General features: G+C 37.9%; 1 protein-coding gene across 1 annotated transcript in view; it reads left to right on the forward strand.

Annotated features, from left to right (window-relative positions):
- dmd.1.S (dystrophin, gene 1 S homeolog) overlaps nucleotides 1–26,776 on the forward strand; it is a 935,293-nt gene that overhangs the window by 165,363 nt on the left and 743,154 nt on the right. Inside the window, exons 13-17 of the mRNA XM_041584187.1 lie at nucleotides 397–498; nucleotides 1,364–1,471; nucleotides 3,147–3,326; nucleotides 8,544–8,719; nucleotides 25,343–25,466. Coding sequence (XP_041440121.1) covers nucleotides 397–498; nucleotides 1,364–1,471; nucleotides 3,147–3,326; nucleotides 8,544–8,719; nucleotides 25,343–25,466 — 690 coding nt within the window. The remainder of the gene's footprint in view (nucleotides 1–396; nucleotides 499–1,363; nucleotides 1,472–3,146; nucleotides 3,327–8,543; nucleotides 8,720–25,342; nucleotides 25,467–26,776) is intronic.

Consider the following 26,776-nt stretch of genomic DNA (forward strand, 5'->3'; position numbering starts at 1 on the left):
GTTCCTCTGCCATCATTATATAGCAATTAGAAACACTTTCAACACAGAACTGTTTGAAAAATGTCAGGTAAAATTTACCAAGATTTATGCAGTTTAAAGCCATCAGCTATGCTTACTTGATTATGACAAAAATGATTTTCTTGGTTGTGTATGAACTTAAAATCCATGTTGTGTTTTACCTATTTTCTGAAAATGATAAATACCACTACTAATATTAAATACAGTATATCTTGCTTGAAGTACATCAATGTAGACTGATGTAAGAAATACATATAATTTTTTCATATGATTAAATTGAATACGTGATCACGATGCTTTGTCATTGAATATTTATTTGTTTAAACTGACAAACTTTGATTTCTGTACCCATCCTGAACATATGCTTCACTTTTTCAGCATCTGGGCAACCGATGGGCTGCTATATGCCGTTGGACTGAGGATAGATGGGTCTTTCTCCAGGAAATTCTTCTTAAGTGGCAACATTTTGCAGAAGATCAGGTTTGTATTTCTTCTGATTACACAAAACAGAATGGAGTTTTATGTCTGAATTGGATAATTTTGCAAACTTTTTGGGCCTCTACTAGGTCATTTCTTTGGTCATATTAAAGACCGAAGCTAAAATGAAAATTCAAATGCAGATTGATAGATGAGTGCTGCATGTTGTAATGATAAGTATATAAAAAAATCTCTGCAGTGAAAGAGAGGTTTCCTATAGTGGCACAGTGCTATAATGAATGTGAACATATCGAATATTATACTCCAATCAATTAGTGACCACTCACTGCATCATATATATATATATACTTGTGTGTGTGTGTGTATTTGCTTAGGCGAGCTAAATGTAGCCTGTTTCTTCTTCGCCAAAACAAGTCCAATATTGATAATATTTGATAATTTTATTGAAGCATTCATTCTAGCATAGGTGTGTATCTCTACTCTTTCAAGGTCATTAATATCATACCTAAGGGAAGGGCCCAAAACTGCACTGAAGTTTTTGAGACCCCAAATATATTCATTCATGTTGTTTTTTTTTTTTTGCCTAACCGTACATTTATCAACTTTGATTCAACTTTGCTTTTCATTGGCCGGCATGCTGCCCAGTTCTCCAAACACCCTGCATAGAGAGGTGGTTGTTCTAGATGAATGGAAACTACATAATGTGCCATCTGTATACTGTAATGCAGTATATCAAGCAAAAAGAGGAGGGAAGGAATCTGACCAATATATATATATTAGAAGGAATCTAATTAATCTTTTTTCATTGATTGTATTTAACTTGTTACTGGTATACATTGATTTTAAAATGATAACTATGAACTTTTTTATCCCAATATGTAATTATAATATTTTATTTAAATTTTAGTGTCTTTTTGATGTCTGGCTAACAGAAAAGGAGGAGGTAGTGAACACCATAAATACTGCAGGTTTTAAGGATCAAAATAAAATTCTTTCAAACCTTAGAAAATTGGCAGTAAGTATACCTACTATACTTCTAGGAAAAAGAGGTATGGGTCTAGGGTGAAACATGCTGGGCATGTACCTCTTCATTCTGTCTTCCCCATGTTTTGGCCCATCTGGAAATCAGGAATTTGGTATGCTTGCCAATTGTCTTACATGGGGGTTAAGTCGATGAGATCACTGGTGTGGATGGGGGAAACTTGCACTGGCCACACTTTAGTCATTATCATCTACATAGCAGAACATAGTGTGTAAGTACAAAAAAACTTCATTCAGCAGTTAGGAAGTGGCAAGAAGCATAGGCTGCTGGCAATAAGAACAGGGATAGCCTGCACCTCCTAATGCTGTACCCTGCTTCTAACATGGATTTCCATGTGTCTCCAGTGCTCATTTGAGCAGTGGAAGCATTCATTATTCTGATTGCATTGGCTCTGTAAAAGAATACTGCTGATATGAATTGCTGCACTAGACCATAAGTAGACAATGTTCCCCATGAATTATAGATGTTGACTTAAAACAGAAAAAAATTATTATCTGAACCAAATTTAGCTAGGAAACATTAAGGGGCTGGTTTATTAATTACTGTTAACAGTTTACAAGTGGTACTGATGATTCCTACATGTAACAGAGTTAGATAGTTGAGGATTTAACAATGATTTCTTCCAGAGAGAAAAATAATTTGGCCAAGCCCATTTTTCCTGTATGCAATGGTTGAGAGATAGTGCTCATTGCCTTTGCTTCATTACAAGTAAAATAGACTGAAAATACCTTTCTCTTTTCTCTGGGACTTTGTTTGAATGGTTGAAGTTTTGGTTACATAAGCTCTGTGTTAACAAATGATAACCCCATTCTGCAGTTTTCTACAAATAACAAGTTATTTACACATCTTGTGGTAGGGATGCACTACCAGAACCAACTGTCACGATTGGCACCCTAAATTCAGAACCGATGCTAAGCACCCTGTTCTCGGCTGTTGCTTCACCTTTCATCTCGGGAGCAGCCCTCGGCTAATTGGATGCCGCCAGGTCTTATTAAGAGGGGTGCAAAGCGAGGGGTTCTGAACAAGCAAAGGGGCACAACTGTAGTACAGAGTCTTTTGGGCAGATGGTCATGGTACAAGGCGTAAATAGAATTGTAGTCAGATCAGGCCGGGTCGGGGCAGGCAGAGTACAAAACGGAGTCAGGCAGGCAAGGGTCAAACCAGGAGATAAATCAGCAGGGATACAGAATAAGCAAAGTCGGATATCAGGCAGGGGTCAGAAATACATTTACTCAGAAAAATACTGTGATGCCCTACAAAAATATCAGGTAGATAAAGAAATTACTATATGTGCTGTAAATTCAACTATTGCAAGAGATTGTGTGACAGTATAAGGTTGAAGGTAAAATGTTTTCTGTGATGGACATAAACAATCAGATATGGAAGGCAGTTTTCTCAATAACTGTTATTTATGTGGAATTGATTGATTTGACAGGAGTGAGTTTCAAGCTCCAAAAAGTTTTGAAATGTTGAATTGAATGAACACTTTTCTCCTATATGCTACTACATAACCTTGCTAGCTAATAAATATCTAACATTTGTGTTTTTGAAACCATTATTCGCAATCATTGCTGTTAAAAAATGTGAAACATTGATGAATACCCCCCCAAGAGTGTCATATCTATGACTTTAAATTGTACTTTAACAGATTCTGAAGGGAGAGCTAGAACTAAAAAAGACAACAACGGATACACTGTACTCACTTAATCAGGACCTAGTTGCTGCTCTGAAGAACAAGTCATTGTCTCAAAAACATGAGGCAAGACTAGAAAATTTTGCTCAACGATGGGACAATCTGGCGCAGAAGCTGGAAAGCACTTCCAAACAGGTTTGTACATCCCAGGCAGGGCATACAAACGTATACTAAAAAATGTGTTATTATGTAAGTCATAGTTCATTATTTCTAAAAACGTTCTGGAAAAAAAATTGATTGCTCACTTGCAGTAAAGTTAAAAGCATGAACCATGAAGCATGAATCAAAGTCAATAACAATTTGGGTTTTCCCTTTGGTTAAAGGCATTTTTAGAGTTAATATGTATTGGTACCACACTTTACCTCTACCCTGGACATATATAAATTATTCCATGAAAACCCCACAGCTTTATATACAGGGATATGACTCTATTAAGCTTTTGTTGCAAGAACCTTCTATTGCTGCTCTTTCTGTTTTAATCCATAACCTATGTCCACTGTGGTATGTGTAAGTAAGTAGTAAGAAACCTTGATATATTAGTTATATTGCTGTTCATATAAAGGTCAGTGGTGTCCAGATTACTTATGTAGTATAGCATATACGGCAGTCAGACAATAAAGCATCTTGACAGTATGATTCCAATAGAACTGTAGCTCAGAATGAACTGCACAATTAATTTGTTTTGAAGGGAGAAATCTAGAAAGTCAGGGCATTAAGGCAAAGAATTATCTGGTTTTCAGTGCTTTGTTATGAAGAGAACTTTAAATTCACCCAGGGCCCATTCTTAGCTCCCACAGACAACCTGATAATCTGTCTGATTCCTTTTTTGTCCAGATAATATTTTCCTTTTTGCAACCCTCCTTTTTTGTGTCATTTTAATTCTCTTGCCATACTTGCCCTTATGCTTTCCCTCCCTTTCCCTGCACCCTTTGTAGTGTAGTAACACCTACAAAAGTTTATGGGCTCATTGGTTGATATATTGGTGAATTACCAAAGTATACCCATTTTAAAATATGATCAAATTAACATCTATTTTAGAGGACTTTTCTCTAAATGACAGGGCAATTGACAGCCTAGTACAGTAGGTATAAAATATGATAATGTAGAAAACATTACTGACATGGTGTTTCCATATAACACTTCTCCATCTAAATTAACATTTTCCACTTCTACTGAAGTAAAATTCTGACCCACAATGTATTGATGGTAATGGGTAACATCTGGATGTTGACTACAATACAGAGATTGAGACAAAGCTTGGAATAGTCAAATAAAGTGCCTAAATATCATGCTGTATGAAAAAATGATAACCATACACACAATACATCATAGCCTGAATGCCTGCCATTGCTGTGTATGGTCATTTTTCTTAAAAAGCAGCAGCCTTTACATATGCTGTGTAAAAAGCAACCATTGCTGCTTTTTGGATTTTTTTGTACACAGGAAATTCCACTGGAATTTACTGTACTGGCCATCTGAATTCTTCTCATTGAATGAATGGGTTACAGTATTCAATTAAAGGAATGAAATAATGATTTGCACTATGGCATTTGGGAAGTCTACATAAAAATAGCTTTAGAAATATGATAATTATTTAATACTGCTACATAATTCTTTTGGCAAAAAAAAAGAAAGCAAAAGCAAATATCTGATCTGGCTATTATGAACAATAGTACTTTACACAGCATGATAAATAGGCCCCTGTGTATGGGGAGTCCATTGTTTTTATTGTGTGTAGTAGGTGTCTACTGAATTAGTATTTCCTTCTCTAGAAATGGATTGCTTTCTAGTATACTGTAAACTGAAATTATGTTAGCAGATGCCAGACTATAAAATACTTTTTCAAATATGAATTCCTTTACTCCTTCACATATCAACTGGGTTTCCCTTCCTTTTCTGGCAATGAATATCTACCCTTGAAAACATGTTGAAAATAAAGGTTTGAGCTGTATGGACCAATAGGCTTACTAAGTCCCTATGGCTTGAAATCCCTACACTTCCTTTTCTCCCTAGTTACTCTCTGTTATTGACCTACTGGTCTATGACCACTTCCTGACACATTTTAACACAGTGTCTGGTTAGGGGTGGATCTTTCTCTTTGACCTTTGGTTGCTCATGGTTGCTCATGGTTGAAAATAGAAATATGCCAAATTGGTCTATAGGCACATTTACACAATGCTTTTGAATTTGCTTGTGTCCACGGCAAAGTCATTGCATCGCCGAGCATGCTGTTCAGTTCAGTCTAAGTTATACATTTATAGGTAAAAAGTAATAAACAGTTCCACTTGCTTATTGTACTCAAGTTGCTTGATAAATGAAATTGGGAGCTCCAAAACATTGCATTATCATGTGTACTACTCCTTAAAATATATTCTGACACAAGGTATCCGTCGAAAAGTATGTACACATGTTTTTCAATAAAAACATACAACTGGTATATTTTTGCTACACCACCATTAGGGATTTGTTATATATATTCTTTCTGACCCATTCCTAGCTGTTTTGGAACGCACACTTGCCATTACAGTTTATATTCTATTTTATACTTTGGACCTTAGGAAAATCTATTAATCTGACTGCTGATTTGTACTAGGGAAAACACTTGACAGAGGTTAAGGTTGCAGTTTGAAGTAAAAGAACATGCACAGTGATGATAACTTGAGTATTATCTTTAAAAACAAGATGTATTAACAAATATAGTTTTTTTCATAGAAGCAGCAGATAGCAGCTGAATCCATTCTGACAAACTGACACATTGATTTGCTTTTATAAATGTGCCAGTTTGTTTTTTCTCAGGAAAGTAATAACTGTGAAAAAAAATCAAACTACTGGGTATTCTTCATGATTCCCCAGTTCTAATTTTAACACAGAGCGTGGTTTACAATAGACTCAAAATACCCCATTGCTCCCAAATGGGACTGAATGCAAATACTAGCACAAATATAGATTCTTTTCCAAAAACTACAAAGGTAAGAATTGGGTGAAACATTTCACTATGCTCAATTTTGTGCGTTAATGTAAGCAAGAAAGGTGGCTTAGTTGGTTCCCACATTACTGTGATGCACAGAGGATTTAAACTTCACAATGCTGTATTAATAAAGTTGTATAAATACATAACACATTTCCATATGTTGCTGTTGGAATGCCATGTATCACCATGTAAAATCCAATGTATGTATACAGCTGTGTTTAGATTTTGTGAGACCATGATATACAGTGTAAAATTCTAGTGTACAATGCAGTAGCTGTATAAAACACTACTTTTACCATCTCCAATTTTTTCACCTTGGAATTTTCTTTCTTTTTACATTGGAATTAGTGATGGGCATTTAGATTCGCTGAGAACAACGAGAAATTCGAGAAACAGCGCCGGCGTCTTGTTTTTGACGACGGCGTCCGTTTTTGGCGAAATTGAAGCCAGCTAATTTTCACTGTGGTTTCGGGAATTTATTTGCCGCGAATTCGAGGCCTGCCGAATAAATTCGGCCATCACTAATTGGAATTGGTTAATGTGTCCAAGGAAGTGTTAAAGGAGAAGGAAAGGTTAAAACTAAGTAAGCCTTATCAGAAAGGTCCATCTAAATATACCAGTAAACCCCCAAAGTAGTGCTGCTCTGAGTCCCCTGTCAAAAGAAACACTGCATTTCTTTCCTTCTATTGTGTACACATGGGCTTCTGTATCAGACTTCCTGCATTCAGTTTAAACCTCATTGCCCTGGGCAAGAGCATGCTCAGTTTGCTCCTCTTCCCCTCCCCTCCCTTCTCTGCTGTAATCTAAGCCCAGAGCAGGGAGAGACTGAGGCAGGAAGTGATGTCACACCATGTTAATACTGCAGCTCCTATCCTAAACAAACAGAGAGTTTCTAGAGCTTTTTACTCAGGTATGGTAAAACATTCTACAGAATAAATATAGCATTCTAGCTTGCACTATTGCAACTAATCTATTGGCAATGAAATGCCTCTGTAGCTTTCCTTCTCCTTTAAAGAGTCACAAAATGACAGCTTTCGTACAGCTTATGAAAAATCCTTTATAAATACCATGCCTAGCTCTTTTTTATGGTTGATTCCAGGCATTGCAATGTATGGCGTAACATTAGGGGGACTGTTAAACCTTTACATTTCTCTGGTCAAGTAAAAAAACTCAAGATTTAGTATGCTCTGAAGCTGCTAAAAAACAGAATCTCCAGCTAAAACCTGTCCAAATCATGTAGATGTCAATAGCAGATGGTCCCTTTAACAATTGGAACATGTTTTTACCTTCAGGATTCTCAATTGTTTTCCGAGCTTGATTTTTTGAGTTTTCATTCGATAATCCGATAAATTCAATAAAGTCGATTTTTAGGAGTAACAATCAAAAAAGTTGTATGATTCAAATTGATGAACAATTTTGTCACAACTTTTTTGGGTTTCAGGTTTAAAACAGTGAGAAAAAGTCGAGTTTTCATTAATACCTTCGTAAGTTTAAGGAGAAATACACAGATTTATTAATATACAATTTATTTTACACCATTTCCATAAGTGGCTTGAGAGCAACTGATCTGTAACACTAATACACATCAATAACACTCACTAACAAATATTAATACTTAAGCTAGCCTTACTGTATGTTTTCACACTTTGAGACACATTTATCAAAGGTCGAATTTCGAATTCATGTGAGTTTTTAAAAACTCCACTAAACTCCGATAAATTCAAAATTCGACCAATCAAAATTTATTAATAAAATCAAATTTTTCAAACTCGGATGAATGGAATCGACCCTAAAACTCGAACCGAATGCAAATCGATTTGATTAGAATTTTAAAAACCCGATTCAAGTTTTTTTCTCAGAAAAAATTCGAATGATAGGAATACTGCAAACAACTCCATTGATCCCAGGACCTCTCCCATTGACATCAACAGTAATTTGGCAGCTTTTAGGTGACAAATACAGTAGTCGAATTTGAGTTCTTAAAGTGCCAGAGTATGACAAATCTCATTTGATTCTTTTTAAAAAAAACTCAAATCAAATTTGAATAACTCCCTAGTCGAATTTGAAAGTGACCATAAAAAAAAATCTAAATTTGAATTTCAAATTTGAATTTTAGATTTGACCCTTAATAAATCTGCCTTTTACGTTGTATAATTGTATATGCCTGTATGTGCATATGTGCAGAATCATACATATATTATATGTATGAAACACATGGGTGTTATATTGTCCTTATATTGTTCTGTGGTTGCATTTACATTTTTAAAACAAATGTGCATTGGTTCAGTGACCTGTGTGATAATTTTTTTATTGATATCCCTTAGCCACTTCAGCGAGATCTTTTGAGCAATGTGTGACCTCTGTTTCAATACTTCTCACAGATTTCACAGGCTGCCACCACCACTCAGAAATCACTTACACAGACAACTGCAATGGAAACTGTAACTATGGTGACCAAAAGGGAGGACATACTTGTTAAGCATGCTAAGGATGAACTTCCACCACCTCCACCCCAGAAGAAGAGACAGATCCTTGTGGAATCGAAGCTTAGAAAGAGGTGAGAACTTTGCTAAGAACTAATCCCTCTTGAAACTAAGGGAAGACAGCGGCAGAATCAAAAGAATAAATAAAACAAAAAAATAGAATAAAGCTAAGAAATTCAAATGTACCATCTCACTTCAAAAAACAATTTAACGTTATTCTGCAGTTACTTTTCCCTAAAGCAAAAAAAAAAAAAACATCTTGTAGATGGAAAAAGAGAAGCAGGTGGGAAAAAGTTCAGTTGTAAATTAGACAGCATCCAAACAGTTTCATAAAAAGATTACTTTTTGCATAAATAATGTAGAGGTAGGATGTTCCTGGTGGTTGTGTGCTGATAACATGAAATGAATGGAACAAGAGCACACAATAATATTAAGGGAGTCAACCTATTTTTTTTAGTCCTTAACTACATGCAGGTCAAGGAATAAAGAGCAAAAAAGACAAACAAACATGTTTTTGTGAGTTGCACTATGTCCTGCTCATAGATGAGTGTTGTTATTGACTTAGAAGTGCTGTTTTTTGACTTAGTATGCAATTTCAGCCTTGTCTTAGTTTCTATTGTGTATATTTCTTCCTCTGGCAAGGAGCTAGCTAATGGAAAAAACAACCCTCGAGTAGTCTGTACACAGTCACAGGAGCCCTGATGCCATGGAGCACATTGAGCAACTTGCCTCAGGTGTCAGTGCCACACTTTTTACCAGGGTTGGCAACATTCTGCTCTTCTTGTGTATAGAGCTCCATTGCTCTCTCTGCTTTAGTCATGCACCCTCCCTAGACCCCTCCCGCACAGGAAAGATAAGTTTGGTGGGAAAGTTGAGGGGCGGCCTTGCAGGAGCCACCAGTGTTTTGAATGGCCCCTGCACAGTGATACTGTAACATTGTGCCAATATTTGTCCTAAGCATAATTTTCTAGGAATGTGTAGACATAAAGCAGTTTAAAAAAATAAAAATACTGACATGGATTATTGATTACTTGTACTAAATCCTAAATCTAATACCATCAGGCCAGTTAATTAAAGTGTGCAGTAACCTGGCTAGTACATGGGTCAGCTCAGCTGATGACTCTAACCTGCATGTGAAACCACAAATGATGCTCTGGTTTTGTTGGTTGTGTTGTATCTGTATACCTATGTTAGTGATGAACAAATCTGTATGGAAATTCAATGAGCGTTTTTTCATGATAACTTTTTCCATTCTAGCACAATTTTTTCAGTGCTCAGTACATTGAAGTCTTTAGGTGTTTTTTAGTGGTGACATCTGAAGAAAAACTTTGCTTATCGCTAGCTATGATATTTTATTATGCCCCCTCTGAGTAGGCTTTACTCAGTAATGAATATTGTTCTGAGTGCTTTTCTCATATGACTGTGCCTGTTGTTATTCTTATTTTCCTTTGTTGATATTTGTGGCCCACTGCCTTTCCTGTCCTGTGTCAATGTCTTGAAACTGATCACATCCTTCTCTCCTTTTCCTTGAACAGTGAAAGATTGAAATTATAATAGCCCTAGGGGAGTTGTCTAGCCTTGTGAATTTGAGACCTTATGGCACTTAAAGAGAGAGAGAAAGAGACTGTATAAATGTAACACCTATTTGGGCTGCATAGCACACAAATAGTTAAACTGTCCAGCTAGCAGTAGAAGCATGGGTTACACGCGACTTCACACAACAGGGTCAGGGCCTTCGCCATGTGGAAGTGTTCCCTCTATGGTGTAGTGCAACTACATCCCCCCAGGCTACTGTGCATACAACAAAAGATGGGCGCCAGGAGGTTCTTGCAGTAAAACAGAAAACGGTTTATTTAACTATGCACGAGGCAAGTGACCACAGGTTTAGTACTCACACAGGAGCTGAGGCAATAGCACATTTCTCACACAGAGCTGCAGGCATTAGGCATTTCTCACAGAGGAAAGGTCTCCATTAGGCATTTGCAGTATTCACACACATTCCCTCCTGGAAGTTGTCAGGAAAGCAGCTTCTACCCTACAGTCCCTCTTCACTGAGGTCCCTGACTGGAGGCAACACATAAAGCCTCTGGGAAGCTACTCCCTTACTGCAAATCCTCGTTGGAGCTTCAGCTGCTCTTTCTCTCTCACCTCTCTGCCTTTCTCTCCTAGAGAGACTATGACAAGGCTGCCCTAGTGTAACTATTCCTCCTTCACGGGGTTACCTGGTCCCCGACTTCTTCTCCAAAGCACATGGGCCTTTCTGGGCCTAGCTGTACCCAGGCTCCCCTGAGCACACCCAGCTGGATCACCATCTACAGGCCAAAGAGGAAGTGGCCACTCCCTACACACACTATATAGCAGTGTAGCAGGGGAGTGTCATTCTCTCCTGGCAGATCACTCTAAGAAAAAAAGGTGGGGGCCTTAAAGCTGCAGTGCAGATTACCCAGTAGGGGTCCCTACATACACCCGGGGGAAAAACCCATTTCGTCCCGACAATGGTTTAAACATCCCCAACATATATCAACTTACAGTACCATCACATCCACTTCTGGTATCCTCTCCTAAGGCATACCTGGTAACAATGGTCACTGTAAAGGAAACACAGCATGCACAATACTGTATCAAACATTTTCAATTGCATAATAAACAGTTGCAGTTGGTCAACTTTATTACACATCAGCAAAAATACTTCTCCCCCTCCCAAGGGTCCACACAGGCCAATCCTTGGGTGCAGAAACACTACTCAGCGAGTAGGTGAAGGCAGAAGAGTTGTGGTGGGGATCAATAGTCCTGAATTAGAACCCACTTAGTCCAGCAGTCCTTCCAGCCACAAAAAAAAAACAAGCAAGCAGCACTCTAGGCATCTCACTCTGCAGGAGTCCATAGAAGAGCTGTAGCAAACATCAGAAGAATCCATCCTCCAGATTCTCCTCTTCCAGATCCATGATCCGGGATCACACATGAGCAGGAAATGGCTCCATCCGGGACATCCATCTTCCTCCCATCCAACTGACATCCGCAGGCCTTCGTGAAATTCGGGGCGAACCTCCAAGCCCGAACCCACGGCCAAATACTTCGAAGGAAATCCATACGATTAGAAGAATTCGTACGTTCCGTTTATCCACTTCGAAAAATTCGTACGATCCATTCGTACACTCCGACAAATTCGTACATCCATTCGTACGATTCGAACAAAACAATGCACAGCCTGGTTTTAGGGAATCGAGCCCCACGTTGGGCAGCCAAATGTAACACCTATTTGGGCTGCATAGCACACAAATAGTTAAACTGTCCAGCTAGCAGTAGAAGCATGGGTTACACGCGACTTCACACAACAGGGTCAGGGCCTTCGCCATGTGGAAGTGTTCCCTCTATGGTGTAGTGCAACTACATCCCCCCAGGCTACTGTGCATACAACAAAAGATGGGCGCCAGGAGGTTCTTGCAGTAAAACAGAAAACGGTTTATTTAACTATGCACGAGGCAAGTGACCACAGGTTTAGTACTCACACAGGAGCTGAGGCAATAGCACATTTCTCACACAGAGCTGCAGGCATTAGGCATTTCTCACAGAGGAAAGGTCTCCATTAGGCATTTGCAGTATTCACACACATTCCCTCCTGGAAGTTGTCAGGAAAGCAGCTTCTACCCTACAGTCCCTCTTCACTGAGGTCCCTGACTGGAGGCAACACATAAAGCCTCTGGGAAGCTACTCCCTTACTGCAAATCCTCGTTGGAGCTTCAGCTGCTCTTTCTCTCTCACCTCTCTGCCTTTCTCTCCTAGAGAGACTATGACAAGTCTGCCCTAGTGTAACTATTCCTCATTCACGGGGTTACCTGGTCCCCGACTTCTTCTCCAAAGCACATGGGCCTTTCTGGGCCTAGCTGTGCCCAGGCTCCCCTGAGCACACCCAGCTGGATCACCATCCACAGGCCAAAGAGGAAGAGGCCACTCCCTACACACACTATATAGCAGTGTAGCAGGGGAGTGTCATTCTCTCCTGGCAGATCACTCTAAGAAAAAAAGGTGGGGGCCTTAAAGCTGCAGGGCAGATTACCCAGTAGGGGTCCCTACATAAATAAACTTATGCATGAAGTTAATGAACCAAATCCATTTTGTATTAAAATGATACCAGAAGAAAAGACAAACCACTTTATAAACAGAGTATATGTTTCTTTTAAGGTTTCCTAGTAACCAAAAGTAGATTACTGTACTATTATTTTCTAACTCAGATGCAAAGCAGACACATTCTTATCGTAATTATTCCATGATTTTATTAATATCCAGAGGGACTTATTTGCATTGTTTTTCTGATATTGCTATTTAAATCAGGCAAGCAATTATCCAGATAGAAGTCAAACAGACATTTTTTACGGTCATTGGAAAAAAGGTAATTTATTTCATAGAAATCATGCCTGCAAAGCAATACAAAGTTTATATTTTTGCATCTGTTAAATCTACACTGCTGACAAATGAAGCACTTACAGTTTAGAGCTCCACATCTCATCTGGCATATATCTGAATCTATGTGAGTTTGATATGCCTGTGCAATGAGGCAGTTCATTTGTTAGTAAGCTGCATTAAAACTGACAGACAGTTCAGAAAAGGTTGAACCTAAACAAGCATGCAAGCAGCAACAGTCGTACAGTCTCTCATCACATATCTGCATTCTGCTAAATTAATTTATGGTTAATTACTATAAAAGCAAAATAGTAAACCCTTAAGATGTTTTTATTGCAATGAAGAGATTGGGGAATTTTGGCTAAAGGGCTGGTTACATTTCTGTTGAGGATTTTTTTCTCCACTATGTGTGTACAGTATGTGTGTTTATATTGTAGCGCAGTGAGGGATTTTGTATGCAAAAGAAGCAATATTTTGACCAGCAGCTCTAGGATTAATCCTTTTAGGCAAGCATGTGCATGAGTTTCTAATTAACCTAGCTGCTGGGTGTTAAAAAGTTTGGTTTCCAGTTCACTGTGTTGCCTGTGAGAGAAGATGGGAGCTTCTCAGAGAGACTGCTCTGTTCAGAAAGTCACAGTTTGCAAAACAGGTGAATACCTTCTTAGTGTTTTGTACGTCAGAGTTGGGATAGATGACTGGTGGGTTAGTGAGGGAAACCCTGTGTTTAGTTAGACTCCAGAGAGGAGTAGGATTTTATTTTGTGTTTTGTTTTGTTTTGTGCAAGCCCTAAAAGGGGTGACTTCATTGCCAATTGTAGGCTAACTGTCCTGGGTGCAGGTAAAGAGAAGTATAAGTAAAAAAATACCACACTCATATTATATCTACAGTAGGGACTACAGATACACTATTTAGATTTGGCCAAACCCTGAATCCTCCATGAAAGATTTGTCTGAATACAGAACCGAATCCTAAATTTTATACGCAATGCACGGTTACATTTTTTCTTACATCCTTGTTTTGTCACGTGCTTTTAAAGATATAGATTTAGTTCAGAGAGGCACAAGGATTCAGCCAAATCCTCCTGAGAAAGGTAGAATCCTGGATTCGGTGCATCCTTAATTTACAAAAATTCCAACATTTCAAGTACAGGCTGTGCTCTGGTTTGTCCCTGCAACAGAGCACAGCTTATGCTTGAAAAACTGGAATTTCTGTATAGTAAACATTATTTTTTAGCTCGTGAGCGAGGTACTTTTTCCTTTTGTAACAGTATCCTTACGTAAACAGCCATTCCATTTGATTTAAAAGGGGAAATTATTTATGTTTCACGTTTGTTATCATTTTCTCACTGGGCAGACTAGACTAGTCTAGAGATATTTTCCCATTCTCAAGTATCCAAATAAAGGGGGTTTATTTAATAATGTCCAAATGCCAAAAACTTTTTTTTAAGTATAAAATCTGAATTTTTAGTGAAAAATAACCCTAAAATTTTTTGAGATTTATTATACCCTGAGGATGGAAAAAGACTGAAAATCCATATAAGTCAATGGATAAAGTACCTTTCCTATTTGGAAGTTTATGTGGTCTTCTCTGAATGTAGCCCAAAAATCCGACTATTTCAGACTTTTTGGGAAAAGATTGGGCTTTTCAGGAAAAAGCCCGAAAAAATTGTGCAATTCAGGAAAAAACTAAAATTATAATGCAATTAAATCATGCTTTTTTTAAATAATAAATAAGGTCCAATTATGGATTCAAGTTTGGTCTCACTTTTTTTTATTAAAATAATCAGAAACATTCAAAATTTTGATAAATAAGGCCCAAAGTGTATGTAAAGTATGTGAGCATACTACTTGTGTTCAAACCATTGTTTCCCTTCATTTTTATTAATATGAATCATATGTGATTTAAGTTAGCTCTGTAGAGGTAGCCTTCTGCAAAACAACAGTACTCATAGGGGTATATTTATCAAAGAGTGAAGTTAGAGATCACCAGAGTCCTCTATAGAGTGAAATTCCACCACTCTCCATTCATTTCTATGGTGTACATACATTTATACTATTATAGTATGGAAAGGGCTTACAGAATTAAATAAGCAACCAACCAGACATTTTTATTAATTAGTCTATTAGAGAGATTGAATTAGAGAGGGTGCATAAAAAGGCAACTAAGCTGGTAAAAGGTATGGAAAATCTTAGCTACGAGGAAAGACTGGCCAAGTTGGGGTTGTTCACACAGGAGAAAAAGTGCTTTAGGGTGTTAGCAGAGAGCTGATCTGAACTGCATGTGCAGCTTCTCTGTAAGTAAGGACAGAGACACCAACTTCTGTGTGAACAGTAACTTGGTTGCTTTATAGAACTCAGCGTAACATGTCTGCAACAGGAAATTTTCATAGAGAGCATACACAGGAAGAGGAAGAAGACAAAGAGGAAGAAAACACACAGGGTTACAGGTCAAACATGACATCACATTGCTAAGCAACAATAGGCCCTCCCTGCATTAAGTGACATCCACTGGATCAATCTCTGTCTGTTGCTTTCCAAAATAGGGGTGATATGATAACCATGTATAAATAAATAAGGGGATCTTATAATAATCTCTCTAATTTACCAGTAGGTCTTTCCAGCTGACACGATGTCACCCATTCCAATTAGAAAAATGGAGAATCTGGCTATATTTTCAGAAGGGGTTTTTTAATGTGAGAGTGGTGAAAATAAGATACATTAGATAGCTTTAATAAGGGGTTGGATTGCTTTTTAGCAAGGTAGGGAATACAAGGTTTGGAAGATAGCTCATAGTACAACTTGATTAAGGGACTAGTCCGATTAGCATCTTTGAAGGAATTTTTCCTCCTCTTAGATAAATTGGAGAGGCTTCAAATGGGGTTTTTACCTTCCTCTGGATCAACCAGCAGTTAGAGGTTATATATAGACATAAAATGTTGAAGTTAATGGACATGTGTCTTTTTTTAACCTAACTTACTAACTGCACAAGTGTTATAAATTATAGCAGATGCTTTCCTGCTATATCTTACTGTCAGGTGACTAAATACATATAGGTTGTTGAATCCACTCCTTCCCAATGTCACCAATATTTTAGTAAAAAACCCAGAAAAACAGGATTTTTTCAAATACAGTATTGCGGTACCACTAATGTGATAAGATAAGATAAGAAGTCAGCTCATAATATAGGACTTTATATCTATTTTCTCTTAAATGTTCTTTTGCTGACTGCTTTGAGTAAATAATTTGCACCTAATAACTCAGCAAAACTTCAAGAAGATATTAAATCACTATTGACTTACGTACCCCAATGAGACACAAAACAACATTTTATGGGTGGAAAAAAGGCTGCAGCTTATTTATTAACACTCACCAAGCTTTGTAAAACCATCCACCAACATACCCATAATGTTAATCTTAATGTAACAAATGCATAACAAATGAATAAGCTGTAACATATAAAATAATATCCGCTTAAGGCTGCATAACATTTAACCGCTTAAGGCTGCATAACATTTAACAGTATCTTATAATGCATTCACATTACTCTTCATAATGAACCCATTCTCCAGCCTAAGCAAGCCTCCGTCCTGTTTTCTCACTTACTGTGCCTCCTTGCCCCTAAGCCTAGCCCCAGGCCAATCTCACCTTAAGACTCCAGCCCCCCTTATTTGGCTACCCATTAGGGCAGCCCCACACCGCCAAAGCCGCAACATGGTACCCCTACCTTCCGTCAGGGCGGGCGGGAAACACTGCTTCCCTTGCTTCTGCCAAAGGTAAGAATGCTCTCCCGCAATTTTCAGCTCCCTTTAAAGGCTCAGCCCTGCCTACAATCCCCAGAATGCCCCATTAAGACCTCCCCTTAATTTCCTATTTGTCCCCTAAGTCATGCCTTACTCCACTCCACCTGTTCCAGGGTCCCTCCATAGGCCTCTGGATCGAAGTCCATCTTTGATGGATTTTACCCTGGACCATATTTTCTCTGAGGGCATAGAAGTGAATTGGACAATTGAACAACTTTTGCACACACATGTGGAAGAGGAAATGAGTGGTGTAGTGGCACTTCACCGCTCAAGATAGATAGATAGAACAACAGAACTTCTTAAAGGAGAACTAAACCCTAAAGTTAAAAAACCCCTACCCTACATAGACCCCCCTCCCTCCTCCCCCCAGCCTAAGTGTTATACCGGGCAAATGCCCCTAACGTTTTACTTACCCTTCGGTGCAGATTCAGGCATCGGAGTTCACAAGCACCATATTCAGCCGCTTCATTAGTCTTCGGAATGAGACAGGCGCTTCAACAATTTTCGTGAGTTTCGTCACACGCGTAGTTGTCACGAAACAGAAAATTGCTCCAATTGCGCATGTGCTGCCACGCCGGTCTAATTCTGAAGATTTCCAAAGAGAAAAAGATGGTGCCCGTGAACTCCGATGACTGAATTTGCATGAGGAGTAAATAAAACGTTAGGGGCATTTGCCGTGGGTAACACTTAGGCTGAGGGGAGGAGGGAGGGGGTCTATGTAGGGTAGGGGGTAGGAGTTTTTTAATGTTAGGGTTCAATTCTCCTTTAAACATGAACAAAAGGTTTATTTTCAAATTCCAAGGAGTTTTACTCACAGTTGAGCAATGTGGTAGATGTATAAAGATAAAATCAATTCAGAGCTTTAAATCTGTGTTTCTTGAAGATGACAAAGATAATGCTATATCTGTTGTGGGAATTCACTTAATTGTTGGCCTTAGCAATAATTTCTCAAAGTAGAAAGGCACCAAAATCCAGGTAACTTTAAACAGAAATCAAACAGTTTTATTCATAACTGAGTTTTCAAGAGGGAAGTAACTTGTAACAGTGTGTAACAAAAAACCAGTAACTTTCAGATTTTGTTCATTAGCCAGAACAGCCTGCTACACTGGCAGTCTGGCCATATAGGTCTTGTTTTGTGCAGTAAAGTTTAGCACTACACATAGGGTAGTACGATTGCAGCAGCCCAAGTTTTCCTCTAGGCTCTTTCCACACTCCCCTAGCTTTAAGAAACGACTTCACACTGAGCAAGCCTTGCCAACAGACTTCCTGCTTCCCTTCAGAGAGCTCCCCTGCCTCAATGGTGACATCATTCACCAGACCTGCAGTCATTACAATGCCTGCTGATTCCTATTTTTACTGAACAATGGACAATTGGTTTGATTATATTAAACAGCTATATATGATTAATATTGTTCATTTACATAGTTAATGTTTACCTATTATTTTCACCATATGAACAGAAGATATAACTGATCTGTATTCTTCTGTGTGTCTGTAAAGTACTGTGACATAATGCGCTTGCATGGTTATGAAGACAAAATCATTTATCAGTTTAACAACCCACTTTAAACCATTCTAGATAAGAAGCTGTGCATACTTCAGTGCAATTTCATATCTACTGGGTTATTTTACTATAAACATAGTATTAATGCTAACTGGAATCTTGGCATTGCATAGCCCTTGAAATGTGAGCCAGGACAAGCTGAAGTTTGACATTTATGCAAAAATGATTATATCTGACAAGCAATTGCAACCTGCAGTAAGAAGCAAATACATCAGATAAAGAAATACATTAATGGATTCTGACACCCCTGAATTTTTGCTAGCTCTGAACATAATTCCATCTACAAAAAACATTGCTTCAGTTGTAAAGAAATACATACAGTATATTGCATATTTTGTAATACAGGTCTTGTAATTCTAATTAAAAATGTTATTTATAAAGAAAACAAAACCATTCGTATATATATATATATATATATATATATATATATATATATATATATATATATACAGCAATCTACAATTTTCCTATGGGACAAAACTGTAAATGATATCCTTATAAACGGCACATTCCTAAATCAATATGCACTGTTTATAAGCTAGAGAGAGCATTTGCCCCAAAAAAGGAACTACAGGGAGAAAATTTAATCAGCCGGGGGGGGGGGCAAAAGCAAAACACTTAAAGTGTCATTTTGTAGCAGATAGAGCAAAGCCAAAACACTGCACATACACATAGCAAATTAAGTCACTGGACTCAAAAAATGTAGATTATAATGCATAATGTACCCCCTACTTAAATTTATATAGATATTAGTAGTCACCTTGGAGTTATGTGACCTGTATTAAAGCACTCAGCCGCACTCTGCGGCCTCGTGCTTTTATATGGTCACATAACTCCTCAGTTACTAATACTATCTTTATAAATTACAGAAGGGGGCACATTATTCACTATATAAATCATTTTTATTTACCTATCTATAGATTCATGTTCATTGTAAAATACATTTTTGAAATACATACAAATATAAATACATACTAGTAAAAGGCAATTATATTATATTATATTATTAAGAAGTATAGAATCATAAAAATAAACCTTACCCTCCTGGTCAATACTTTCAGATTTTCGTTCCTTACTACACTAGGCCCCTTGTGGACTACCAGCAAAACACGCTTTTGTTGGGCTGAACCGAATCCGAATCCTAATTTGCATATTAAATTAGGGGTAGGTAGGGAAATCACATCACTTTTCGTAACAAAAGAAGAATTTTTTTCACACTTTCCTGGCCCTAATTTGCATATGCAGTATTCGGCCAAATCTTTCACCAAGGATTCGGAATTTGGCCAAATCGAAAATAGTGGATTTGGTGCATCCCTAGTTTGCTCAGTCTCTCTTAATCTCTTGGACATTCAGTCCTGAGACACTTAGGGGGTTATTTAGTAAGATCCGAATACCCCAAATTCCCCGAAATCCGAAAAATTTGGGATTTTTTTTTTATAAAATTGAACTTTTAAAAAAATCACGAATTTTTCAGAATTTATTAAACCCTGAGGGCTAAAAAGCCCGAATATAAAAACACGACATCTCAAACCTGTTGAGGTTGCATAAAAAAACAGTGGGAACAGTCCCGTTGATTTTTGGTTGTGTCAGGGGCTTCGGGCAATTTCACAATGTTTTTGGAGCTTTAGGATGAAAAATTCAGAGATTTCGGGGAAAGTTCACGAAAAAATCGTGAAAATCTGAGCTTTTCCCGCAAAGCAAATTTTCACGAAACCCGAGCGGGTTAGATCGAAGTTTGTAGCGCCCGATATTGAGATAAATTTGGAACTTGATAAATAACCCCCTTAGTCATAGTCAGTTGCTCCCTCTGCTTCTTTCAGTGGCAGACAGTACTATCATCCCTTTGGGAGGGTCTTAGATGTAGACCTCCCTGTGTCCTGCTCAGAGAGACCTTGCATATGTTGTCCCTATAAATAAATACTATTCCTGTGGAACGTCTGCTCCAAAATGTGATACCAATACCACTAGAATGGAGAGTCTGGCCCAGCCATTTCTTTCATTTTCTTAAAGATTCCAAGACACAGCACCAAGATTCTCTAAACAGAGAAAACGTCTTCCCTGGAGCTTACATCTCCTACTCCAAAGACATAAAACACATAAGGATTGCATTTTGGCATATTGCTTTTGTTCACTGTTTCACAGTATTAATAGTTTTATTTATATAGTAACTAAACAGAAATAGCAGTAAGTACCTTCCACAAGCTCGATGTTCACCACTTTCTCTATTTAGCACTACTGTATAGTACAGTAAAAGTACAAACATGAGCGCAGATACTGTAACAACATAAATATATATATATACAGTACACAGTAACAAAGATTAAGTGGCACATGTTATGAGACACATGATGGAGGTGGTCCTTGACCCATAGAGTGTAAAAAAACATCATCTGTGTGCTGTTTAAGTTGACTGAAATTCATCACTCACAATCACAATTATTTCTAGATATGTTGTGTTATAAATAAACCATGTTTCCTTTTATTTAAATATGGAGGTCATAAGTAAATACTGGAAAATACTGTATTAGAGAGTCTAAATTTATGTATGCCAAGCATATGTATGTAGAACTAGCCTCTTACTATTTAATTATTGGGGGAATGCACAAATGCAATGTATAGGATTGCTTCAAAACATAATGATTAACGGTAACATATTTGCAAAAGTTTTGCTAGCTCATAAGAAGGCTTTAATTAAATCGCCTTATGCTTTTTACCTCATTTTGGTTTCACAATTGTTCTCTTCCTTGGTGCCTTAAGCAGGCCATATTTAGCTGATATCAGCTGCTGATTTGGCCACTCAAGAATGGTAAACTTAGGCCACTGGATGACTGTGAAAAGCAGACATAATACACATTGAAACAATGAACCAAGGCACACAGTTTATTGAGGCAGCTCTCACCAGTTTGGAGTGTACGTGCATGCTTCACATTTGTGTTCCCCATCACACAGTCTCCAGTGCCAGGGATAGTGTGTAAATACACTGGAAGAATGTCATTAGCTAGTGAGACGGCCCCCCAGCCAATAAACGTTCTCCCTACTTCTCTGTTGTATAGCACCTTTTGTAAATGCACATACCTCTTGGACTGCCTCACTGCAGTACCTGTAGGTTCCCACTAACCTACACTTGAATGCTCCTATCGCCTTGCTAGCCTTAACAAGGCATTGTCTTCCACCTGGCTTGGATTCTGAAGACTGTCCTGTTTTTGATGTTGTTAAGTCAGAGGAAATTCCTGACTCCTGCACTTTCTTATAATGCTTCTTTGGCCCCAGCTGCTGGTCAAACTAAACATTGCCTAAATATTTACAATGAATTACTGTATTTATATTTCACCTTCGTACGTAGCCACTCCTGATCAAAATGGAAGCTTAGTTGCCATGGGACCCAAAATATGTCTACACTAATCAATATTTTATTAGGGATAATGTTACCATAACCTCATGCTGTCATAATTCTCTCTGTACAGCCTATTAAAAATGTCCTTTTCTGCCCTTACACCTAATGATATTACTAGGTCACACCCCCTTATAAAGGTAAAATAACAGGGTTAACTGTAATTGTTGAGAAGGAAACACATATTAATTTATGTTTGTCTATGATTGTATTCTTCACTCCATTTCAGTGGAACAAATCAAGCTGCATATGTGAACAAGGCCTTAAAGTTGACACTAATTTCTGCATATACTCCGGTTTCAAATGGTAACATTTTCTGTAGTGTTCTCCAGATGACTAAATTAGCTTTTAGTGCTTAATTAAAAGGCTATACCTTTCTCAGCATTTCCATTTTTTACTGCAAAGCTACCATGATGGCTTAGCAGATGTGCAGATAATAAATTGTTTGATGAACCAGGATCTCTGCTTAACCTTTGAATGTCCTGCTGTTTTCTACATGACAGGATGTGTCGTGGCTTCCAAAAAATACACCAGCTGGAACTTCTTAAATCAGCGTCTAAAAGTTAATTTGATTAATATGGTTTCTAAAAGTTTAGCATTGAATAAGGAGATGAGTATTCAACTGACAACAACATACACTTTTAGTGACAAATGCATTTTGTACTGATGCAATCTGTTGTTGCTATTTACCTATTTTTAAAAGATTTATTTTCATTATATTCACTCCAGTAATCATTAGTCACATCTGCAGTGGTGGGTCTTTTATTTTCGATACAATGCATTTTTGGCTTTTGTATGCCATGACGGGTGCAGTGACGATTCTGCAACTCTCCCCCTGCCTCCCCCCACACTACAAACTCCTACCCCAAATAATACATACACACCACTGGTTTGGAAAGAGATGGCCGCAGTTGTTTATTTAAACACAGTAATAAAATAATTAACATGTATAACATTTTAACCTTTTAACAATCGTTTGTATAACAAACTTTTAACCTTTAACATATTATTCCCCCACCCGCGGGAGAGGGGAATGGGGTGGCTGTACCCAAACTGCCAAGATAGGTTCCTGTTCCATTCTCCTAACCCTAAACCGGGCTGCCTACCTTACCATGAGGACCCAGGCCTACCAGACTACTCCCACTCACTATGGAATACCCCCTTTTAACTTCCCCTGGGGGTCCTTGCAAAGGTACCCTCCGCAACTGCGACTAAAACACATATTCAGGGAGGGAGGGTGGGATGCTGTGTCCTTCTTCCTCCACGTCCCGGCACTGAATGGTAAGTATTACCGCTGTTCCTGCCTCTGCTCATTCGCCCGGGACCCGCCAGCCAATCAGCGACCTGTGATAGAAAAAGGGGGAGGGGCCGGGATAGTCACTCTCCTAGGACCCGTCAAGACCCTGCTGCCCCTATTCAGGCCATGGGGTCCCAGTCTAAAGCAAACACTTAACCAATACTTGGTGTTAATGTAAATACAGCCAGAGTCAGGGAGCAGATAGCTTGCACTATTATTATCTTTTATTTTTGAACTCTTACATTACAGAGATCATACATCATACAGATCAGTCCATGAAATTGAGTTTATAATCCTTTATAATCCTTATGGTTAATTTTATTGGGAGTCAATAAACCTTCCTGTATATTTTTGGATAGAAGAACCCACAGTACCATAAGGACACTAATACAGACACAAGGAGGTCACAAATAGGTACCAATGCTAAACACTCCACTGAGCATGTCTCATTTCTTCCTAATTCAGCCAGTACCATCCAATAGTCTTCATTTATAGTTTAAATATATGCATGCTCTGTTATGTACCTGTTAAGAATACACAATTCCCATTGTAAGGCATGTTAAGGGAATACTGTACATCTGAAAATTAACAGTGTAAAACTGATTTGTCATATCCTGCTAAACTGTCCAATTAAAAGAAAAGTGTTTGTGCACCATCTAGTGTTTTTCCCTGGGCACTGAACTACAAGATGGTATCAACAACAATCCCGGTACAAGTAGATTATGTTAAACTTCTGTCTTGTTTAATTTAGCTATGAGGTTTAAGCAGATATTTGTAATTATGGTGAACAATGATATGAATAAAATAGTGACACTATTCTCTATACTTCTAGTGTACTACATTATCAGTGGCCATTATTATTTTTTTTAGAATACTGTATTGCTGTAAGTATGTATACACTACACTTGCCCTGAATTATCCAGAGTTGAGAGCAAGTTTGCATTTATGCATGGACATTATTCATGTTTTATTCTGTGTAATGTAATGTTATGTAAATAGAACTTTGCCATTTTTATAGAAAATAATATGCAAGATCCTGTACTGATTTTCTCTAGAATTAATTACTTGGAAACATACAACAAGACAATATTTTAAGCAAGTTATTTAAAAGAGAAAAGTCGAAAGGATGATAAATACTTCGAAATACTGTCCCAGCCTGAAATTACCACAGCACCAGAGCAGTGAAGATAAATGACCCTTTCTTACATGCTCAGTCTGCTGTGGCTTATTGACTCTTCAACTTAGTGACAATGTACTGAAAGATACAAGAAGATGAAGGGCACTGCCCCATAAAGCTTACAATCTGTAATATAGCAACACTTGGTAAATGCTTCATCTTAAAAAACATAGAACATTTGTAATGAATATGGTAAAGTTGCTTAGAATGATGTTTTCTTTTTATTAGGCAAATATTGTTTGGGTTGACATGTCCTTTGAAATGAAGGTAAAATTGAATTTTGTTTTTTTCCACGAATCTCGAAAAATGTGTGGTTTTCTAAAAAGCTCTAAAATTCAAGATTTATCAAGTGAAAAAAAAAAAGAAATCCTTTCATGCCAAACTTCGTCAAGTAAAAGTTGACACGGTGCTATAGAAGTCAATGGGAGGAGAATGTTAAAGGTTTTCAGATTTTTTTCACTACGAATTGTCCAAAAACGGTAATTTTTAGAGCTCTTTGTGGTATTCAGATTTTTTTCGGAACATTCAGCTCTTTGTTTTCATTTGTAATTTTTATAATCAGAACTTTTAATAAATTCCATGAAAATCAGGGTTTTAGAGTAAGTTAGTTTAGTTCGTTTAGTAGATTTCAAAAACCCCTAAATCTGACCTTTAATAAATAAGCCACAATGAGTAGTGGGGAGTAAGTGAAGAAATTTTCATGGTTGAATCCTCCAAGAACAGGGAACAGCCCAGACTCCAAGAAGAGAACAAAGGGATTCGCTGAAAAAGACACAATTTTTGATTATTCTAAGTGGCATGTTCACATTCAATTCTTCTAAGCAGTCAGAACATGCAGGAAGGTGATGAACTCATTGGCAGTCCAGATGTGTCTTTTCACCCACTTCAATGCCACTCTGTAATTCAAGTGTAACTAATTAGCATTTTGTTATTAGGCTGTTTTAGGCTTTTCAAAGGGCAATGTTTCTAGACAGTATTGAAACAAAACATTGATTGCAGACCTTGAAATTACATTATACAATACTTTTAAAGTGATTGTTTAACCATCAAAACTGTTATTTGTTGTAGATTTGATGTGGATTTAACAGAGCTTCATAGCTGGATGACACGCTCTGAAGCACTATTGCAAAGCTCTGAATTTGCAGTCTATCGGAAAGAAGGTGACCTTACCAACCTTACAAAGAAAGTTAAAGTAAGTTCTCTCTATTCTCTAATTCTGTATATGTTACTCATAGGTAGGGATGTAGCGAACTGTTCGCCGGCGAACTAGTTCGCGCGAACTTCGACTGTTCGCGTCCGCCGCAAGTTCGCGAACGTCGCGCGACGTTCGCCAATAGGCGTTCGCGTCAAAATCGTTCGACCATTCGACCATTCGATCGCTAAAATCGAACGATTTTCGTTCGAATCGAACGATCGAAGCCATTGGATTGAATGAAATCATTCGATTTAATGGCTTCGATCGTTTGATTCGAACGAAAATCGTTCGATCGAACGATTAAAATCCTTCGATCGTTCGAATCGAACGATTTTCGGATGTTCGAAGTTCGCGAACTGTTCGCGAACTGTTCACATTTTTTGCCGGTGTTCGCGAACGGCGTTCGCGAACACATACTCGGCAGTTCGCTACATCCCTACTCATAGGTATTTTAGCACTATTACCTATCTAGCTTTAATAACTCTTTTTGGTGTAAGCAAATATCTTCTTTTATATAGGTAAGGTAGACAAAAAAATTAACTAAAAAGGTGATATACCTAATACAGTAGATATTTCTGTGACTATTTTTCTTCATGATAGAATAACAACCTAAAAGTAGCAAGATCATCTTATAAACCAATTGTAAGAGTACCAGGTCTGTCTGTTAAATGTAAATGAGTCAAGAAATTAGTCAAGAGAGTGCATGTGTATGTGTGATATCTTACATAAAAATTTGCTGAGTGAATAGAATATGTGATGTGCGTCTGTGGGCATATGATATATTTGTGTAGGTTAATCTAAAAGAGTAGTGATGGGCAAATTTATTTGGCAGGCGCGAATTCGCGGCGAATTTGCGCGATTCGCGTCAAGCGAATAAATTCGTGAAACGCCCGCGAAAATTCGCGGTAAAAATTCGCCGGCGTCAAAAAATTTTTTTTTCGAAAAACGGACGCCGGCGTCAAAAACGGGCGCCGGCTTCAAAAACGAGACGCCGGCGCCGTTTCGCGAATTTTTCGCCATTTTGCGAAATTCGCTAATTTTTCGGCGAAACGAACCGGTGCAAATTCGCCCATCACTATAAAAGAGGTTTGGGATTTGGCCAAAACCAAGCCTTTTTTGAATGATTTGTCTGAATCTGAATGGCAGGTTGCACCAAATCAAACCCCTAATTATCTGACTTTTTTTCTTATTAAATAATCACATAGCTTTAGATTTGTTTATGCACATTAGGAATTGTATTTGGCTCAGGATTCAACCTAATCATAAAATCTTTTGTGGGGGATTTGGTATTCAGCCAAAACCTGCCC

The sequence above is a fragment of the Xenopus laevis genome, chromosome 2S (genome assembly GCF_017654675.1).
Source record: "Xenopus laevis strain J_2021 chromosome 2S, Xenopus_laevis_v10.1, whole genome shotgun sequence".
Classification (NCBI taxonomy): Eukaryota; Metazoa; Chordata; class Amphibia; order Anura; family Pipidae; genus Xenopus; species Xenopus laevis.